Source organism: Sturnira hondurensis, unplaced genomic scaffold (assembly GCF_014824575.4).
Source record: "Sturnira hondurensis isolate 20B ecotype Veracruz unplaced genomic scaffold, ASM1482457v3 Scaffold0018525, whole genome shotgun sequence".
Lineage (NCBI taxonomy): Eukaryota > Metazoa > Chordata > Mammalia > Chiroptera > Phyllostomidae > Sturnira > Sturnira hondurensis.
Window position 1 is genome coordinate 4,569,512 of NW_028091156.1, and position 18,020 is coordinate 4,587,531.

Consider the following 18,020-nt stretch of genomic DNA (forward strand, 5'->3'; position numbering starts at 1 on the left):
TTTTCAAACCCATGTTGTTTCTGCCACTTGCAAGGCAGAGCGCGGAGGGGCAGCAGCAAAAGGGCAGCGCCCCACATGGCCCTGGCCCGGCGTGGAGCACCCTCCCAAAACAGGCTGAGTGCCTTTTTTTTATTTAAAGAAAGAGTTTAAAGCAATTAGAATTCTGAAAGGACAACTGGGCAATTAAAACTATTTTTAAAGGATTGAAATGTTGCTTGGGTTAAAAGAAAACATTCTCCCTCAGCCCCGACGTTAGCGCAGCACGGTTTAGTTGGCGGTTGTGGAGCAGACGGCCCCGTGGGTGACACGTTCGCGGTATACTCAGTTATAAAGTACTTGCTCTTCCACTTGAGCTTCTCCAGGCCAGACTGTTGCTGTGAGCCCTGTACAAAACACGCTAAATTTGAGAGTACAGATTATACTTTTCTTAATAAGATGTGAATAATAATCACCGCTAAGAGATCCAAGAAAAGCTCATAAGAAAGCCAGAAAAATCTTATTAAACTTAACTGACTTAAGAGCGTGGCATGCTGGAACGAAATCTAAAATTCTCAAGCCAGAATACTAAGCACTAGAATTTTAAGCTTTGGGAGAAGGAGGTAAGGAAGTTTAAAAAAAAATCCATATAATTTGAAGCTTGATGTAGAAGACTTAACTCTGTGTTAGAGGGGGACATTATAACAACCAAATAACACATTTAAATCAATCTCTCCTTGGGACAGCTTTGCAGTGGAGTCATTTCAGTTTCCGGGGGCCAGTGTAATAGGCCCATCAATGGCTGACACCTACAAAACAGAGTCCACACTCTGCCTAAAAGACTAAGGCCCAGAACATTTAGTGTCGGCCACTGCCTTCCAATGATTTGAGTCTAGCTGTCAATTAAGTGTAAGTGGACATGAAGACACAGTCATTGATCAGATTTCTGTTTAAACTTCTCACGTGCTTGGGGGAAACCCGTGTTATAGTAATCTTATTCACTGAGCTCCTTGACCTTGTTCCCGTCCAGGGCTAGAGGGTCCCCCCTCCCAAAGGCCCTTCCTTCTCCAAACACACGCCATCCCTTAAAGGGACTTTCAGTGCCAGGTCAAGGAGTCTGGGGAGGCCATGGAAGGTTTTGGAGCAGGCAGAGGAGCGACATAATGAAAGCAGTGTTTCAGGAAGGGGGCGGCGGGCAGGCCCCTGTGACCGCAGGCACACAAACGGGGTCTGAAGGGATGAATGTGTTAACTGTCCACCCGTGCCGCTTCTTAATGGACACACAAAACGGTGCTTAGAAACAGTAAATTGCTCGCATTCCTAGAGAAAGCATCTTGCTTGACTCTCAGACTCTTTGGGATCTTCTGGAGTCCGACACCGCCCCAATGGAGAACGCAAACTGAGTTGACGAAACCGACGCCTCAGCAGAGTCACGTAGAATAAGGCATCACGTCTGGTCCTGGACGCTCTCATTTTATTCTCCCTTCTAAATCCATGAAATACATATGAACAAAGATAAGCCCAAACTCTAATCCAGGCATTTGTTTCATCCACCAGATTTCTAATGCCGATTGCTTATGAAGTCACTTATGCTAGATTTGCAAATCCAGGAGGTGGCCAGGCGCTGAGCAAGCAGAAAGGGCTTTTCCAGGCTAACTCTCCTTCAGGAGCGGGGTCTCCTGGCCCCTCCCGGGATTTCTCAAAGGGGCTCCAGAATCGACTGTGAAAGCCGCCTGGGAAGGGTGGGAGTGGAGTGGGCCGCTAGCTTTTCTTTCTTTTCTCTTCATGGGTAAGGCTGTACTTTAAAAAAAAAATCAGAAACCAATGTATGGGGGCGGTGGGGAACTTAAAGGACACGATAGGGCACATCCAAAATAAACTCAAACGACAATAACAAAACAAGCTTTGGAAGGAGACAAAAGCTTTGAACCTTCTCCCACCGTTTGGCAAATATCTCACTACACTGGACCAGTGGTAACTGATTGTTATTATTAGATAAAAATGTCATAAAATCAAGCTCTACAGAAGAAGAACTGGGCTGATGCTCAATTATTTCTTCAGTGCATTCAACCATTAATTTCTGAGTGTTTACCAAGTGCCTGGCGCTGGGCTAGGCCCCGGAGACACACATGAGTACAAAAGGAAGTGGTTCGGTAAGCCTAGGGAAATATCAGTGAATCAAAGGTGTTCAAACTCCGTAATTACTGCCTATGAAGTACTTAGGAATTAAATTAGATGCTTAATGAATAAACAGATAAGTGAAAACACAACATTTGGAACCCACTGTTTGCAGGGAGCAGCCTTCTTTGACTGACTGTAGCATACTGACCTTCCAAGGTCGAATGCGAAGAACCCAGTGGGCGCCACACACTGGGACGCCTCCGCTGGCCCTTTTTTGCAGGCAAAGGAGCCGGCTTGCCCAGCTGCCTCCCACTTGCTCCCACTCTCAGTCCTCCCGGCCACCTGTCCCCACACTCCAGGCAGCCGGACTCCCGTTATTTTCCAAAAGACCCTCCCCTCTCCCACGATGCTTTGAGCTCTCCTACGACTCTGTCCCCCTGTTGGTCACTCACAAAACCCTCTGGGCTCTGACTGGGGTGCTCACAGAGCCTCTCATCTCTCTCCTACTAGACTGTAAGCTGGTTGCTGGTTGCAGTGACCAATCTAATTTTATGAGGATTAAAAAAAAAACACTTAAGTTTTGTGAATAAAAAAAATCTTGAGAATTTTTAATAATAATTCATTCAACAAATACTTGAGTTCCAAATACGTCCCAGGCAGTAGGCTGTATTGCAGACTCCAAAATACCAAGCAATTGGTTCATTATCTGGTTTGTTTTAAAAAAATATAGAATTTTGTAGAATCAATTTTGCTGGAAAGAACACAAAATAGGACAGCAATCAAAATTCTTCTGTAAATGTTAAGTTCTGTAAATTCTCTTAAAAATTACACTTAACAATCCACTTGAGTCTGGGAAGAAGCTACTACAGATAATTCCTTTTTCCTGGAATTAGTGATGTAGCGGATCCATAGTAATGTCTTTTACCTTTTATTGTTTGCCAAATATTGTACTTATTTAAACTTTATTTTTAACCAAAATGAAAAAAGGAACATTTGAACCGTTTCTCTGTTCTTCACTCTCCAGTACCTGCTAAACATACCCCAGCAGGAATATGGAAAGTGGGTAAAAACATATTACTTCATTGCAAAATGTTATACTAATTAATTTTATAAAATAAGGGCATTGTTTCTCGACATTTACTGTTAAAAGATGACCAAGGCTTATATTCTGAAATATATTACAGGCTGTGCAATGCATTCCACAAGGCCCAGCAAACTCTAAAGTCTGCTCATTTATAACATAAAAGTCTCTCAAAGAAGTCCTACCAATAAAATAGGCCTTCACTCAATGGGACTGCCAAACTCACTTACTTTGGCAAGCAAGCCTGGAACATTTTAAATTTTACAAACATTATCCTGTTTTAAAAAGTTAATTTGGACTACTTTGAGGAAAGTAAAAATAAACCTTGGTTTCAGTGAAATCAAGATTTGATCTTACCAGACTTCTAAAACTAACTATCATAATCAGATTATATAATTAGTATAAAGGCCCTGAGTCCTTGGGGTTGGAGAGGCCCACTTATTCTCAACAACCCCTGTTTCCTCTCGGAAAGCAAATCTGTGACCATCTTTTCCACTCGTTCTTCCCCGTAGGTCGATAGGGTGAACTGTGAGATCGAGAAAGAAGAACAGAGAGCCACACTTACTTGAACTAGGATGCAGGAATAACTTGGTTTCCAAAACAATACTAACAGCATTTGCACAGGCAGCAGAGAACAGCAAAAGAAAAGAGAAGAAAATAAAAGGAACCAAGAAGAGAAAGGAGACCACTCGGGTTCCGGGCACCATGCTGTGTGCAGAATGGCCACGGTGACTTGTACTCGCAGAGACAGGGACCAAGGCCACGCAGCTGGTGGATGGCAGAGCCAAGGTTCAAACGCATCGTGTGTCTTCTAAGGCCCACGCTCTTGCTACCTGGGACAGTGCAGAGAGGAAAGCTGGAGGATTAAGAGAGATGAGGGCTGAACTGCAGCGCCTATGACTACCTCTGCAGGGTAGCAGTGCTCATCTGCCTTTGAGAAAACCTTTACTTTTTTACACTGGTATTCTATTTTATTTATTCATCTTTACAGGGGAAGGGAAGGAGAGAGGTAGAGAAATATCAATGTATGGTTGCCTCTTGGGAGTCCCCCGCTGGGAACTGGCCTGCAACCCAGGCATGTGCCCTGACTGGGAATCGAACTGTGGTCATGTGGTTCGCAGGCCCACGCTCAATCCACTGAGCCACACCAGCCAGGGCTACACTGGCATTTTAGATGTGTTTCCAAAAAGCCCAGACAACGACGGACTGAGTCAGTGGCTACCGTGCCTTCAGACTAATGTAAATGATGGTGAGGCCAAGGTTCTGCAGATGCGACTGTGGCCTCTAGAAGATGCTGGAGATTCTCTTTATAATATAGGGAGGGCTTCAGGACAGAAAGGGATTTGGGGTTTTGTCATTTCTTTGTTTACATTTTCAACAAAACACAGGTAGCCTGTGTTGAGGAAAAATGGCGCTGCCTGTCGAATCCTGCTGTTTCCTCCACCACGTCATGCATGTTCCATACGCTGCCACAGAGGTTGTCCGGACAGCCAAGAAAGAGGGCCCTGTCCCCAAACACTTTCTGTGGTGACAGACACGTCCTATATCTGTGCTGTCCAACGTGGTAGCCACAAGTGACAGGTGTCTATGGAGCCCCTGAAATGACCAGGTGTGACCGAGGGGCTGACTTTTCCAATGTATCGGACAGTATGGAACAGCACAGGCCTGAAGAATGCAGTCCGACCAGCTCCTCTTGCAGAAAACACCTGTCACACAGGAGTCCTGGACAGGTCATATTGGACAGACCCATACATCAAGACAGAGGATTACTTCTTGGTAACGTTTATGTGCTGAGAGGGGAAAAGAGGGGGAAATGAATTTGCGAAACTCTCGCCTGGCTCTCTTTTTGGGTTAACTGTAAACTGGCTGTACCCCTACAAAGGCACTGGTATTTGACTTCCGTGCTCTGGGGGGCCCGGCAGCACCCGGTCAGTGTTTGTTCCTTTAAGAAGACAGTCTGTTGATACCACTGGGAGGCTCGTGCTGAATCCACATGTCTTACGCTGCTCACATTACCACCATGTCTTTGAAGCCGGGGGCCAATGTGACCGTTTTTAACTCTATTCCCAGCACTTAACACTTGGTAAGTACTCATCAATTACATGCTAAATAGCTGAGTAACTAAGCTTGAATTTCCCCATTCATTGATCCAATGTCTTGGAAACTCCATCTGGGCTGAGTCTGGTGATTTGGGCAAATCAGAGACTCTGGGGTCGGTGTCCATGCCCAGATTTATGCTATGCTGCTGATGGAGTGTTCGAAGTGATTTCTGGTTCAAATCTCCTAGCAAAGTACAATGACACCATCACCAAGCTCAGGAAGGGGGAAGGGGTGGACCACTGAAGGCCAGGTGTGGCAAAGTAAGACACTTCGGAAAACGACGCTCGAATCCGTAACTGTACGCCTGGACGTTCTGATACAACATACACAAAAGACCAAGGTTTCAAGTGGCAGTTTCTACCTCGTTGAACCTAAGACAAAGATCCTGATTTCTACAGAGTCCCCTTCACAGAAAGTAACTCATGTCCTAAGGGGAAACAGAAAGAAAACCTCTGAGAAAAGTGAGTCAGAAATTGGAAAATTAATAAAGAACCAAAAGAGAAAGGAAATACAGGTTACAAAAATTATACAGTCACAATGTATGGGAGGCTGCGGTGATTATGTTTATTTAACCTTTAAGCGGCTGAGCTAATGCTGGGGCTTGCTTGGCTCCTCCGTGCCAAGCCTTCCTAACTCTGTGTAGCTGTAACTCCTCCAAAGTGCCACGGGGAACATTCCAACTGACCATCTGTCCCCAGAATCACCTTCAGGGAAATAAAAATGCATTTGGCCAGTACCCAAAACTATCACAGGTTCCCCGGCATGATAATGAGTCCGTGGCATTGCCAAGTGTCCTTTACGAAGTCCTCTGGTACAATGAGGCACGTTTCTTTGCAACACCAAATTAAAGGGTAAGTACAGTTTGGATTAGAAACTTTGTATGCTATTTTTGGATGCAGAACTCCTTATTAATTGTCATAAACCATTACCCTTTCCATTTAATATGGCAATAAGAAGATCCCAAATGAATAGTTTGCTCCAACCAGCACACATGGAATGTGACGGGGCCCTGAGAGACATTTTCCAGATCTCTGAAGGACGAGGAGCAGACCGTTAGCACGCAGCCTCCCAGACAACTTGACTGCGCTGTGGACCGTGAGTGGGGGAAAGCTAGCGTCACTCGTGACCATCCAAATGACCCCTTCCCTCTGGCCATCCTGTTTGCTTTACTTTCCGTGACTTCACTTTTGCATGCTTTCTGGCTACAGCCCCTCACCCCTCCTGGTCTGCTTCCTCCAGTCCTTTACCGTGTCCTGGTCACCCTTCGAGGGTCACTTGAGTTCTCTCTTCTCAGTCAGACTGTCCCCAACCTCATCCACCTACAGGGATCCTTCCCACCTCTGAGCCCCCCGAGTTCTCTGTGGTTTTCACAGCACAAGAAACTTCTTAGACTCATTTTGTATTTCACTCCCCAGGTGGTGTGGATGCAGGCCTTGTCTCATGGGGAGCAGAGACCACCTTCGGCCGTCTTTAATTCCTGGGTTCTGACTGGTGATGCTCATGAATGTGCGAGGGGTGGGGATGATGAGGACAGGAATGCACAAATGAAAAAGCCGGAGGTTCTAAAGCAAGATCTATTTAAACTACCTCATATTGGGGGATAGATGGGATTTAAACTAAAGGTGACCTGAATTCTATCAATCAGAAGATTAATGGAGAATTTTAAAAAGCAAAAAACAAACGAACAAAAAAGAAACAACAAAAAACCACAGAGGTGGATGACAGAGGCCTGCACATTCAAGAAGGGCTGAAAGCGAGCCTCCTGTGTCCCAAAAGGCGGGGGGAAGAGAATGGGAATACGAACAATGGAAAGGAAGTGGCAAATGAGCTGGGATAAAATTAGATTTTTCTATTGGACTCTTTCAAACGGGCTCTATGGTTTAAGTGCTTTCTAAACAAATAAAAACTTAAAATAATAAGACAAAGTGCCAGCCAGCCGGGACCAGCTGTGGCGCAAGCGCACGGAGCCGCCGCAGCCAAAAGCGCTGGGGTCTGTGCACAGCGTTAGTCCGTGGCCGTGCCCCTGGGAGGCACCTTCAGTAATGTGACACCATCCACCTTGACCAAGTCACAGCTCCTCTTATGCAGTAAGTGAACAATGCTTCGTTAAGTATTCGAGATACAAAAGCAACATGCAGAAAAGTCACATAGGAAAACTAAAAGGAAACTTAGTTCAAGTTCCTTGATGGTGGACATCCTCTTGTAGATCCTTTGTTCTAATAGCTTCCCCAGAAGTGCTGGGTAGAGGAACTAATGAAAGACAGTGAAGCACCATGTAACATCCTCGTTTTGGGTATATCTCTTTAAAAAAGATTTTGTTTATTTTTAGAGAGGGGATGAGAAGGAGAGAAACATCAATGTGTGAGAAAGACATTGATCGCTTGCCTCTCACACGACCCCCAACCAGGGACCTGGTCCACACAACCCAGGCATGTGCCCTGACTGGGAATCAAACCAGCAACCCTTTGATTCCCAGGCCAGCACTCAATCCACTGAACTGCACCAGCCAGGGAGACTTTCAGTATTTCTTAGCAAGGACATCCTGTGAGCACCGTCCCAAACCACCCTGATCTTCCTCACCCAGCAGCTACACACTTGCGTCCACATTTGCTCCTGGGGATCTCTCAGTGGCCTGAGGAGGAGACTCGGCACCTGGCCCAGGGCCTTGGCCTTGGCACGGTTTTGTAGATAAGTGCCTGATGGCCTGAGCCTCAGCGTGTCAGCACTCACTCTCAGATAACCTCTAACACTCCTGTTACCCTCCACGTAGTTGTCGTGTATCAACCCAGAATCCTCATCCTTTCAAGAACACACAAAGGATGGCACTCTTTCCCTGTTACTACTGCCTCCGGGAGAGTCAGTGCCCTGCTCATTAGTTCAGAGCTCTCCTCCTATGTCCCCTGTCTTAGTGACAGCAGTGACCACCTACTGCCCAGCTGCTCAAGCCAGGAAACTGAGAATCGGTTGAGACCCTTGCCCCCCACCCTGTACCTGACTGTTCACCAGACCTAGGAGATGCTCATAAATCTCTCTAGCCTGAGACTATTTCTAAACTCCGGTCCAAGTCGCCACCGTCTCTCACCCGAATGGCTGCAGCAAGCCTTCCAATGAGGGTCTTCCTCCCTCCGGCCCCCAGGAGCCAGTCCAGTCCACTCTCCACAAGGCAGAATGGAGGTCTCTCTAAAAGGCGAAGTTGACAGTATTCCTCTTTTGCTTAACCATCGGTAAGGTCACAGCCATTAAGATGGCCTTTCCTTTTTTAATCACACAAAAGTACGAGCGTTAGCAAGGATGTGCGCTGCTGGTGGGGACGTAAAGTTAGCAGCTGTGGAAACAGCGTGGTGGTTCCCCCAAAAGTTAAACCCAGAACTGCCAGAGGGTCCGGTCATCGTGCTCCTGGGTCTACTCCCAGAAGCATTGAAAGCAGGAACTCAGAGATGGTCGTTTACTCATGTTCACAGCAGTGTCCTTCCCGACAGCCACAAGGCGAGGCAGCCCAACTGCCCCTGACAGAGGAACGGAGAAACACGGTGCGGTGCGTACCTACGTGCGACGGGGCATTATTCAGCCGTAAAAAGGGAGGGCACTCGGGCCCACTCTGGGGCTTGGATAAACCGTGGATGAGCCTTGCTAAGTGAAATCAGCCACTCACAAAAGGACAGATACCCTGTGATCCTAGAGCAGTCGAATTCATGGTGACAGAAAGCCGAACGGAGGTTGGCAGGGGGCTGGGGGAGGGGGGTTGTCATTTAGCAGGTGTGAAGTTCCCATTTGGGAAGCTGAAGAATGTTCTGGAGATGGACGGTGGTGATGCATGCATGGCAATGTGGATGTACTAAATGCTACTGAACTGCACACCTAAGGGGTTAAATGATACATTTTGTTATATATATATTTCCTTCCCACAATTAAAAACCACGTGCCCACAAAAATGTACAGTGGCTCCCCACGGGCCTTAGCGTAGGACCTAGAGCGCTCTCCTTACCGAGGGTGGCAGTGCCCTCGGGACCCGGCCCAGCGCACCTGCCTCTCCCACCGCTCTCCCTCCGCCAGGTCCCAGCTGTGCTGGGCTGTGTGAACCGTCACACAAACTGTCCCCGCTGTCTACAAGGGACCCCCTCTCCACCTGCCACTTCCGTTCACATCTGCAGGCCTGTGAGTCCTTGTCGGTGGCACCTACTGCAGTATCGTAGCTCTGTTTGCTTTTCCATCTCCCTTCCTACCTTATAGCTCTCGGGAGGCAAAAATGTGTCTCAGCTTACTTAGAATTACAGCATAAGTATTCACTCACTTTGATTACATACGTAGATGCATGTAGAAAATTGGAAAGAAATGCCTAGATACATGTAGAAAATTGGAAAGAAATGCCGGAAGCACACATTTCACAATCAAGCAGGTAATACCCACAACTGGACGCAAAGCATTCCTTTGCAAGGTGCCTTTATAAGAGTCTATGTCTTGTTACAAAGAGTTGATCAAGAGGTTCAGATTCCTGTGATACAATTTTAAATATAAAAAAATTTCTCACATGCTATTCCAGTTTCTTCTACGAATGTTCATTATAGGCAAGTATGCATTTTTATGCATATTATTAGGTTCGGGTATATAATGTCATGAATCAATATTTGTAGTGACATATTGTGAAATGATTATCAGAGAAAGTCTAGTGAACATCCATTACTCCACACAGTTACAGAAACTGCTTTTTCCTGTGATAAAAACTTTCCAGATCTACTCTTTTAGCAACTTTCAAAGACAATTTTTGTAAAGAATTTGCAGATCCAGTAGATTGAAAAGTCCTAGAAAGTTCTCGGTCATTTTCAGGCGTCCTTCACATCACAGCCCACGGCTCTCTCACGGTGAAGTCCTGTGGGCTCTGGGCGAGCACTGAGAATACATTTGGTCAGACACCAAGTGCTTTATAGAGACTAAGTGTTCTGTCACGCTTCTAGGTAATGAAACCTTTTAAAAGGGATAGAAGAGAACACTCTCTTTTTTAAATTAGGGTATAATTTACATGCAGGGAAATGCTCATTATCTTAAGTCAGCAGTTCAATCCGTTTCAGCAAGTGTGTCCGCCAGTTTAACCCACAGCTTGGTTCACTGGGGGTGTTTCCTTCACCCCAGAAAGGTCCCTCATGCCTCTTCTAGGCATCTCTTCTCCCTCTTCCCCCAAAGCTATCGCTGTTCTGATCTCCACACGTTTGTTTTGCCTACTCTCAAACGTCTCGTGAATGGAATCGGAGTACGTACTGTTTGGTGTCTGGCAACTTGGACTCAGCTGATCGCTGGGTGTATTCATTTCCTTCGTTACTGCCGAGCAATAATGCACTGTGTGCATGCAGCGAACTCACTCTTAATTAAAGAGTCAGCTCTCAAATGCCCAAGACCCGGGGATGTAAAGTGCAGCCTGGTGAGGAGAGATGCTCATACGGACATTGTGTGTTCAGCCACAAGGAACCATAAGGAAGTAGCTGGTTTTGTGCTTTTTCCCTCCACGATCCTTGATCATTATCAATAACAGAAAATCAAACGCTGCTGTTTAGGCTGCCTCATCATGTTTAATAACAGAAATTATTACTAATAAAACATTTTGCTGAACTTCCTAGCTCAAGGCCTCGCAAGGGCAGCTAGCAGACAGGGAGCAGGGAGGGACGGTTTAGTGGGCAGAACAGACGTAACACTGTATTATTTGCATTTCACTAGGCTTTGCACAATCCACAAAACACGCACTTTCTTTGGTTTTCTTTCTCTGCCACGCGTTTCTCCCCCTCTGGAAACAGCAAGGCCAGCAGAAACACTCACATGGGGTTAGGAGAGCTCGCGCGAGCACAGCTCGGGACCACTCACCTCGGGCTGCCTACGTGCCGCTGCACAGGCTGATGCTGAAAGTGGTCGGGCCACGGGTGATGCAGGCAGAAGGACGGAGAGGGCTGGAGACAGCACGCGGTCTGGTACACGGGGGCGTGGTGGGGACAGAGGGCCACGGAGTACTCGGAGGGGGCCTGCACGCAACACGCGGCCAGAGCCGCAGGCGGCGCGGAGCCAGCCTCCGCCGGAGCGCCCTCGCAGTGGCCGTTGTGGCTCGCGAACGCGTGATGGTACGGGCAGGGCGGGCAGCACCGGGGTAACAGCGGAGTGGCTCTTGGGTTGTCTGCAGGCAGGAAGGAGGACCTGACCGAGCCGTTCACTTGCAGGCATCCGTTGGGACTCACTTTCGCTCTTGCGGCTGCTTCTTTGGGGGTGAGCTGCTGGGCTACGGGGTCTCCGTCGCAGGCAGGGAGGGGACTGGGGTGAGCCGCCCCAGCTGTGATGCTGCCAGGGCTCAGAACCCCAAAATCGCTGTTGCCGTTGCTCTGAGCCATGCTCCGGTGCCTTGACCCTAGGGAAGACCAGGAGATAAAATCGTCCGGTTAGGGCTGGGCAGGCAAACCTGTAGGAAAGGTCCTTTGGAAGCAGGGGATCCTGCAGGAGGTGTGAGAGCGCTCGCTAGACTGGCTGGTCCGATGGAGCCAGCCGACAGCACCCTCCTCTTCGACTTTACTCCCTGCACCTGAGAACCCTCTGCTGTCCTTACCGACCACTTCCCATCACCCCCCTCCTCGTCCTGAATATACATGTATCAGTGAAAAATCAGAACATTTTAGGGTGGTGTGGGGAAGAGGAAGGAGAGAGAGAATACCAATATCATCCTTCAGCTTTTCAACAATGTCGTGTTTGAGGGGTCCTGACATAGGGGTAAAGGGCAAACTCAGAAGGCCGAAAGCTGTGTAGGTTAAAATAAGGTGAATAATCTTTAGAATGTCTTACGTCTTAGAAAAATGTCAAGGAAATAGGATGTTTCCTCGAAGTCGCTCAGGTCCTAGAATAAACGGAAGGAAATAAAAACTAATCAGCTAGGCAAAGAATCGTGGCGACCGAGATATTGGGCACAAAAGGTTTATTATCCTCTAAACCAATAAATGTAATGCTGAGAAAACAGTGACCAGACCTAGCACATGAATCGCCATGAACTTATTACTTGTTTTTTTTTTTATGTTATGTATTACAGGTAGTATTCACGGCATGCAGGAGAGAAAAATAATAGTATGAATGGGATTTGCTTCAAATGAGATTTCTGCTTCTAATTTTTCCATTCCATCAAAGGGTCCAGGTCTTCAATGTGAAAAATAAAAAATAAAAAATAAAAAAGAAAGTATAAAAACCCCTTCAAATGACCAGCAGCGTATTTCTGCCCAGTCAACAAATAAAAGCAAAAGCAGGCAACCTCCTCCATACCTGCTCACCATTCTGACCAATACACTCGAAATCTGAAGATGTGCAATTAAAAACCTAGGACATCAAATGCTATTATTGGTCTACTCAACCTTAGGTGAAATCCAACAAGAAAAAAAGAAATCCGTACCCTGGCTCATGAACACTTCTGGCTCAGCCTTCTTCCAAGGAGAGAAAGAACGTCTGGAGGAATCTCTCCCCGGGCTCCCCCCACCTCCCCCGGACACACGGGCACCAGGCGAAAGCATCTCTTTTCGGCCCCAGTACACGCATGTTTTCATCCAACCTGAAAGCCACTCAACGGGGCCACTTCTGGGCAGGACAGGCCAGAACAACGCACCGAGTGTCCATCTGAACCCTCACACCCAGAAGATACTTGTACACCAGGATGCAAAGTTAGCACCATTAATTCATTCACCTTTTGGACAAAACTCCTCAAACACACACACCCACACCCACACCAATTCCATTACAGAACTATCAAAGCTAAGAAACCAAGTGTCGTACATTGTTTTAGTGAAAAGGCAAAACATTGAGAAATATCAAAACACCGATCAAGTGGATGTTACTTCCCTCATCGGCCTTATCGCCTTTGAAAGGGGTCTGCCGATCCCAGCTGCCTTTCAGAATGGCTGCTGAGGGGGATTTTGAATTGTCACGGTAAATACGGTGGCTCTCTCCTTCACTGAATCACTCCTGGGTATAAATATACACTATAAAACAAAGCTTTATATGTTTTCTAAAACACGCAAATACCATACTCAACACGAAGCAGTGGCAGCTAAACGTATTATGTTCTCCGAGTAGTGGGCAGGCAGGGTGGGGAGCTGGTCGGAGTCCTGTCCTGACCCAGGAGCGCAAACTCATCTTCCATCCCTTCCCCAACACGTGCCACCTCAGCCAGGTCTGCTCACTCAAGCTCCCGCCTACTCAAGAACACAGCCTCTGTCGTGTTGTTAACAAAAGGAAAAAGCTGTACGGAAATGCTCTGAAAACAAGCAGAAAGGCCACCTGAAAAGGCACCAGAGTTCAAAAAGTCAGTTGAAGTTTAAGATGTTTATTTGTACGCTTAAGTGAAAGGCCGCGTAGACCACGTGAGAAGCAAACGTGAGATGAAGGCAGTCATTTCCCAGAAGCAGAGCCCCTGGCTGCGCAAGCCGCCACCCACCACTCCCGCTACCAAGCCCTGACTCCAGTCCTCAGCGACACTACCCCAGGTGACGGATCTGCTGAGATGAATGGAACAACCACGACTCCTGCTACCCCTTCCCTCAGGAGGATGGAAGGCAGGCTTTTCTGGTTTGAGAGTTTGGTTCTACCACCCCAGGCTGGTTAATACCTTGGAGAGTCTCTCTTTTTTAAAGAATTTAATTGAGCCCTGGCTGGTGCAGCTCAGTGGATTGAGTGCCAGCCTGCAAACCAAAGGGTCGACAGTTTGATTCCCAGTCAGGGCACGTGCCTGGGTTGAAGGCCAGGTCCCCAGTAGGGGGCATGCAAGAGGCAACCACACACTGGTGTTTCTCTCTCTCTCTTTCTCCCTCCCTTCTCCTCTCTAAAGAAAAGTATTTCATTCAATCAATCCTATTGACTCTAATCACAGCTGTCAGGCGAGTTGCGATAGTGGGAAGTATCTAACAACAAAATCTTCAAAAGTTTTCAAGTGAAGCTGGGCTTAAAACAGAGTGTCATCCAGCCCTGACACCCTTCAAAGTGCACCGGAAGCCCTCTGGGCTCTTGTCAATTTCTTTTGTTTCCCTATCATTTAAGTGGATCTGCTTCTCCTCAGGAAAAAGCAATTTCTCTTTCTTTGTAACCAGAATTACAGCTATCATTCCCTCTTATTTTTATTACAAATGAATCATTTTGTAGTTACATAAGAGTTAAACAGATTTTTGCAGGCCAGCCAAGGGACTTAATCACCATTTATAACATTTTCCCCCCACTGTGGTAAAATGCAGTTCAAATGCCAAGTAACTGCCTTACAAATGAAGTTTTGGAACAAAACCTGTTTCGTAACTTGGCGACTTCTTGCAGCGAAGTAGGAACTAGTGGATAGTAAAGACTAATCTGAACTCTGGCTTTGGCTTGTAGTTCAAATAAGTCACATGAGCTTTCTGTGATTGGGTCTTTAATCATCAAATGAGAAAAACCAAACTGACTTTATAAATAAGTGATGAATTATAAGTAAAAAAAAAATAAGCAGAAGCAAAACCAGAAATTGGGCTCAGAAATGTGCATGAATTATGTTCTGTGGATGCAGCGGTGCAGGAGTCCAGGGGCCCAGGAGAGCCGGCAAAGGTTCCATCTGAGGTCAAGAGCTGCCCGGGGCCCAGAGATCTTATCTCTTTGGAACTGAGAGGAATGAGGAAAAAAAAATTGACCTGAGCCTGGGATAGAACAGGGAAGCAGATGAGCCAGAGGAAGAGTCCCCATCCTAAAAGGGAACTCCTGTGGGACAGTAAATGGAATGCTCTGTGATTATAAATGCAGCGGTCGCAGCATGTACGGTGGAAGTTTCAGGTTGGTTTCGGACCAAACAACAGGAGTGGCTTTGGGAGACAGCTATGCTGAGATCACCTGTTTTCCTCGGGGCCCTGACACGCAGACACTGCCAGAAGAGAACTCGTCTGGGGGCTCAGGTGTGATGGGGCCCGTGGCCAGATGCTTTAGCGGATTTCCTGTTGTTCATGCATGTGATGCGTCAAAAGCAGTACAAAGCCACGAATCCCACGCTCCCCACTTCACCCTATTTCTACTAGCATTTTAATGTCCTGCACGCTTCAGTGGGGTGGGGGCTGGAAGGCCTTCAGCCAAGAACCGCCTTTGGATTACATTTTGAAATGTAAGTTTTTCCCTTTGAATCTAAGTTCTTCCCATGTGTAAATCAGGCTAATAATCCATGTTCATCTCATAGGCTTTCAAAAGTGTTTTGAAAACTGTAAAGGGCTGTGCATTTATGGTGGGAGAATTATTATAGCTTCATTGAGTGATGAGAACATTACAAAGACACAGAATGCCGCTTCCTAGTTTGAAAGCCAAAATTATAGCTTTAAAATGCAGCCGAGACCTCTGTGCCGTGGAAGAAAGAGCCTGGGCAGGTCTGAATTTGACAGATGACTACACCAGCGACCAACCTTGAGAACCTGGGTCAAGTTCCTTACACTCTTAGCGTCTCTAAGTCTCTAAGTCTTGGTTGTTCTTAAAGAGTTAAATCTGTTTGGAATGCAAATGGATGCAACCTCCTAAGAGAGTAACATTATACTACGCTCATTGGTTAAAAACTCTCATCTTTAATCAACAATGGCACCAGGCCTTTATCCTTTGGACCTACTTCAACAATGTGGGAAGATAAACATTGTCGGATAACATTGCTGTACCAGTGAAAACTGGAAACAATCTAAATTCTCAAGGGGAGAACTAAATTCTGCCATGTCCCTACACAAGGTATTCTGTACAAAGACAAAGAAGAACGGGTTGCATCAGGATTATCGCTACGGAGAGACGTCCATCTTTATGTGTAAATAAACCGGGCTGCAGAACAGCCTATGGACTCCATCTAGGAGCCCATTTTGTTAAAAAGTTCAAGGACGCTACATGTACGTGGCTAGAATATACAAGACAGTTTCTAGAAGGACACAAGACCACGCCAACATGGTTTCCTGATGGAGCGTTGGACAGGCTGGAGGAGGCTTTCACATTTTACGCAACTTTTCCTACAAACGTATCTTGTATTGAATACATAGGATTTTAATAAAACACAACATTTCTAGCCCAATGACTAATGAAGATCAAAAGGTAATTATGATTAATATTTAATCATTAAATATTATTCAGGAACCTAATTGTTGTTTGTTGGACCAAAGCTATGTACGAACCCCAAGCACCGTGACTGGTTCCATAAGCATTATGAAGACACGATAGAGAAGAAATACGACACATTTCGATTGTGTTGAAACGCAGGGAGAAAAGTCGTCGGAGTTCACGTGATAAGAAGGGTCAGACAATGACATCCTACTCTGGCTGGGGACTCACAGAACTGACCACCTGTAAGATATAAGGAAATGACCATGCTTCAAAGACAAAAAATAGCATCTTACCGAAAATGCTACCATATAATCAGAGTAGGGTCTGTTTGGATTATGGAAGTTTTATTTGTCAATATCTTACATACCAAAAGATGCTAATGACACACAATGTACCCAAAGGATGCAAGATATTTAGGTGACTCCACATCGAACAAGGAGTGTTACGAAAAAGCCTCACAGTAACTACTTGGAACTGGAAGTCGGAACTGTTGGCGTGGCCAGAAAACCGTCAAGTTAAAATCTACCTGTACTGTTGAAGGGATTACACAGACCTGTCCCAATTACCAAGGTAAAAGCCATTTAGCAAAGCCATTTAGCAAAGCCATCACCACTCCTGGTGAACACAGGGCTTGTCTAGCCCGAAGGGACATCGTCCCCATCCGCATGCACAGACACAATAGCACACCTCTCCGGTATTTCCAAACGCCTTCACACGCATGATCTCTCTGGAGCTGATCCTCTTAACGGCCCTCGGAAAAACAGGTGTGGCAGGCAATGCACTTCATTTTCCAAAAGAGAACCTGAGACACAGACAGCCTCAAATGGTAGGGCCAGAAAGCCTGCTGCCGAGGTGTGGAGGGCTTCCAGCTATGCCCCATTCACGAGCTCAGATGACAGGTTCTAGAGGCCCCCCATGCTTTGTCAGGTTCCCAGCACCAAACCTAACCGTAAATGGATCACCAACAAGGCCCCACGTTTCAGCCAACCGTCTTCTTCAGAAGAGTGACGCGCCCGACAGCGTGATTTCTCTAGGTAAAATACACGACACCAAGCCAGCGCTTCTCAGACACCAAGGAGCACTTGGCAAGGTGGTTTAAATGCAGATTCTGGTACTGTCCCCCTGGAGTGGGGCAGCAGGCTGCCCATGGCACACCCACGCTGCTGGAACACACCTTGTGCAGCCAGGCCTGACCACAAGCCAGGTGGGGGCGGCTACAGGAGAATTAGGCCTAAGTAATGGCCCCGTGCTGCACAATTACCACAGAAAGGGTAAGACAAGCAGGAAGAGGACAACAGTGGACAGAGAAATAAAGGCCCATTTTTCCAATTAAGACAGAGGAACATGACACATGTTAACTAGAGGTTCTAGCTGATAGCCAAGTTTAATTCTGGCTTATTTTACAATGCAAACTGTTGTGCGAGTAAGAAGACAACCAAGACAACCCTAAATCTCTTCAGTGCAATGTGTATATGGACGGAGCACCTCGCCCAGTTACTGGGCAAGATCAGCTGTTTCCCCCAAGGGGTCTACAAACTTGAAGGGGGTGTAGAAAGATGCCGGAGGTCTTTCTCACACCGGGTACAGAGGCAGTCTGGGGGTACCGTGCTGTGGTTGCTCAACCTGTTCTAATACAAAACCGTTCCTCCCAAATGGATTGACG

At 46.7% G+C, this 18,020-nt stretch overlaps 1 protein-coding gene across 3 annotated transcripts in view; it reads right to left on the bottom strand.

Moving 5' to 3' along the window:
• DISP1 (dispatched RND transporter family member 1) overlaps positions 1-18,020 on the bottom strand; it is a 138,210-nt gene that overhangs the window by 36,074 nt on the left and 84,116 nt on the right. For all 3 annotated transcript variants that reach the window (XM_037069551.1, XM_037069552.1, XM_037069553.1), the window contains one exon: positions 11,129-11,660. In XM_037069551.1, the coding sequence (XP_036925446.1) occupies positions 11,129-11,660 (532 nt within the window). The remainder of the gene's footprint in view (positions 1-11,128; positions 11,661-18,020) is intronic.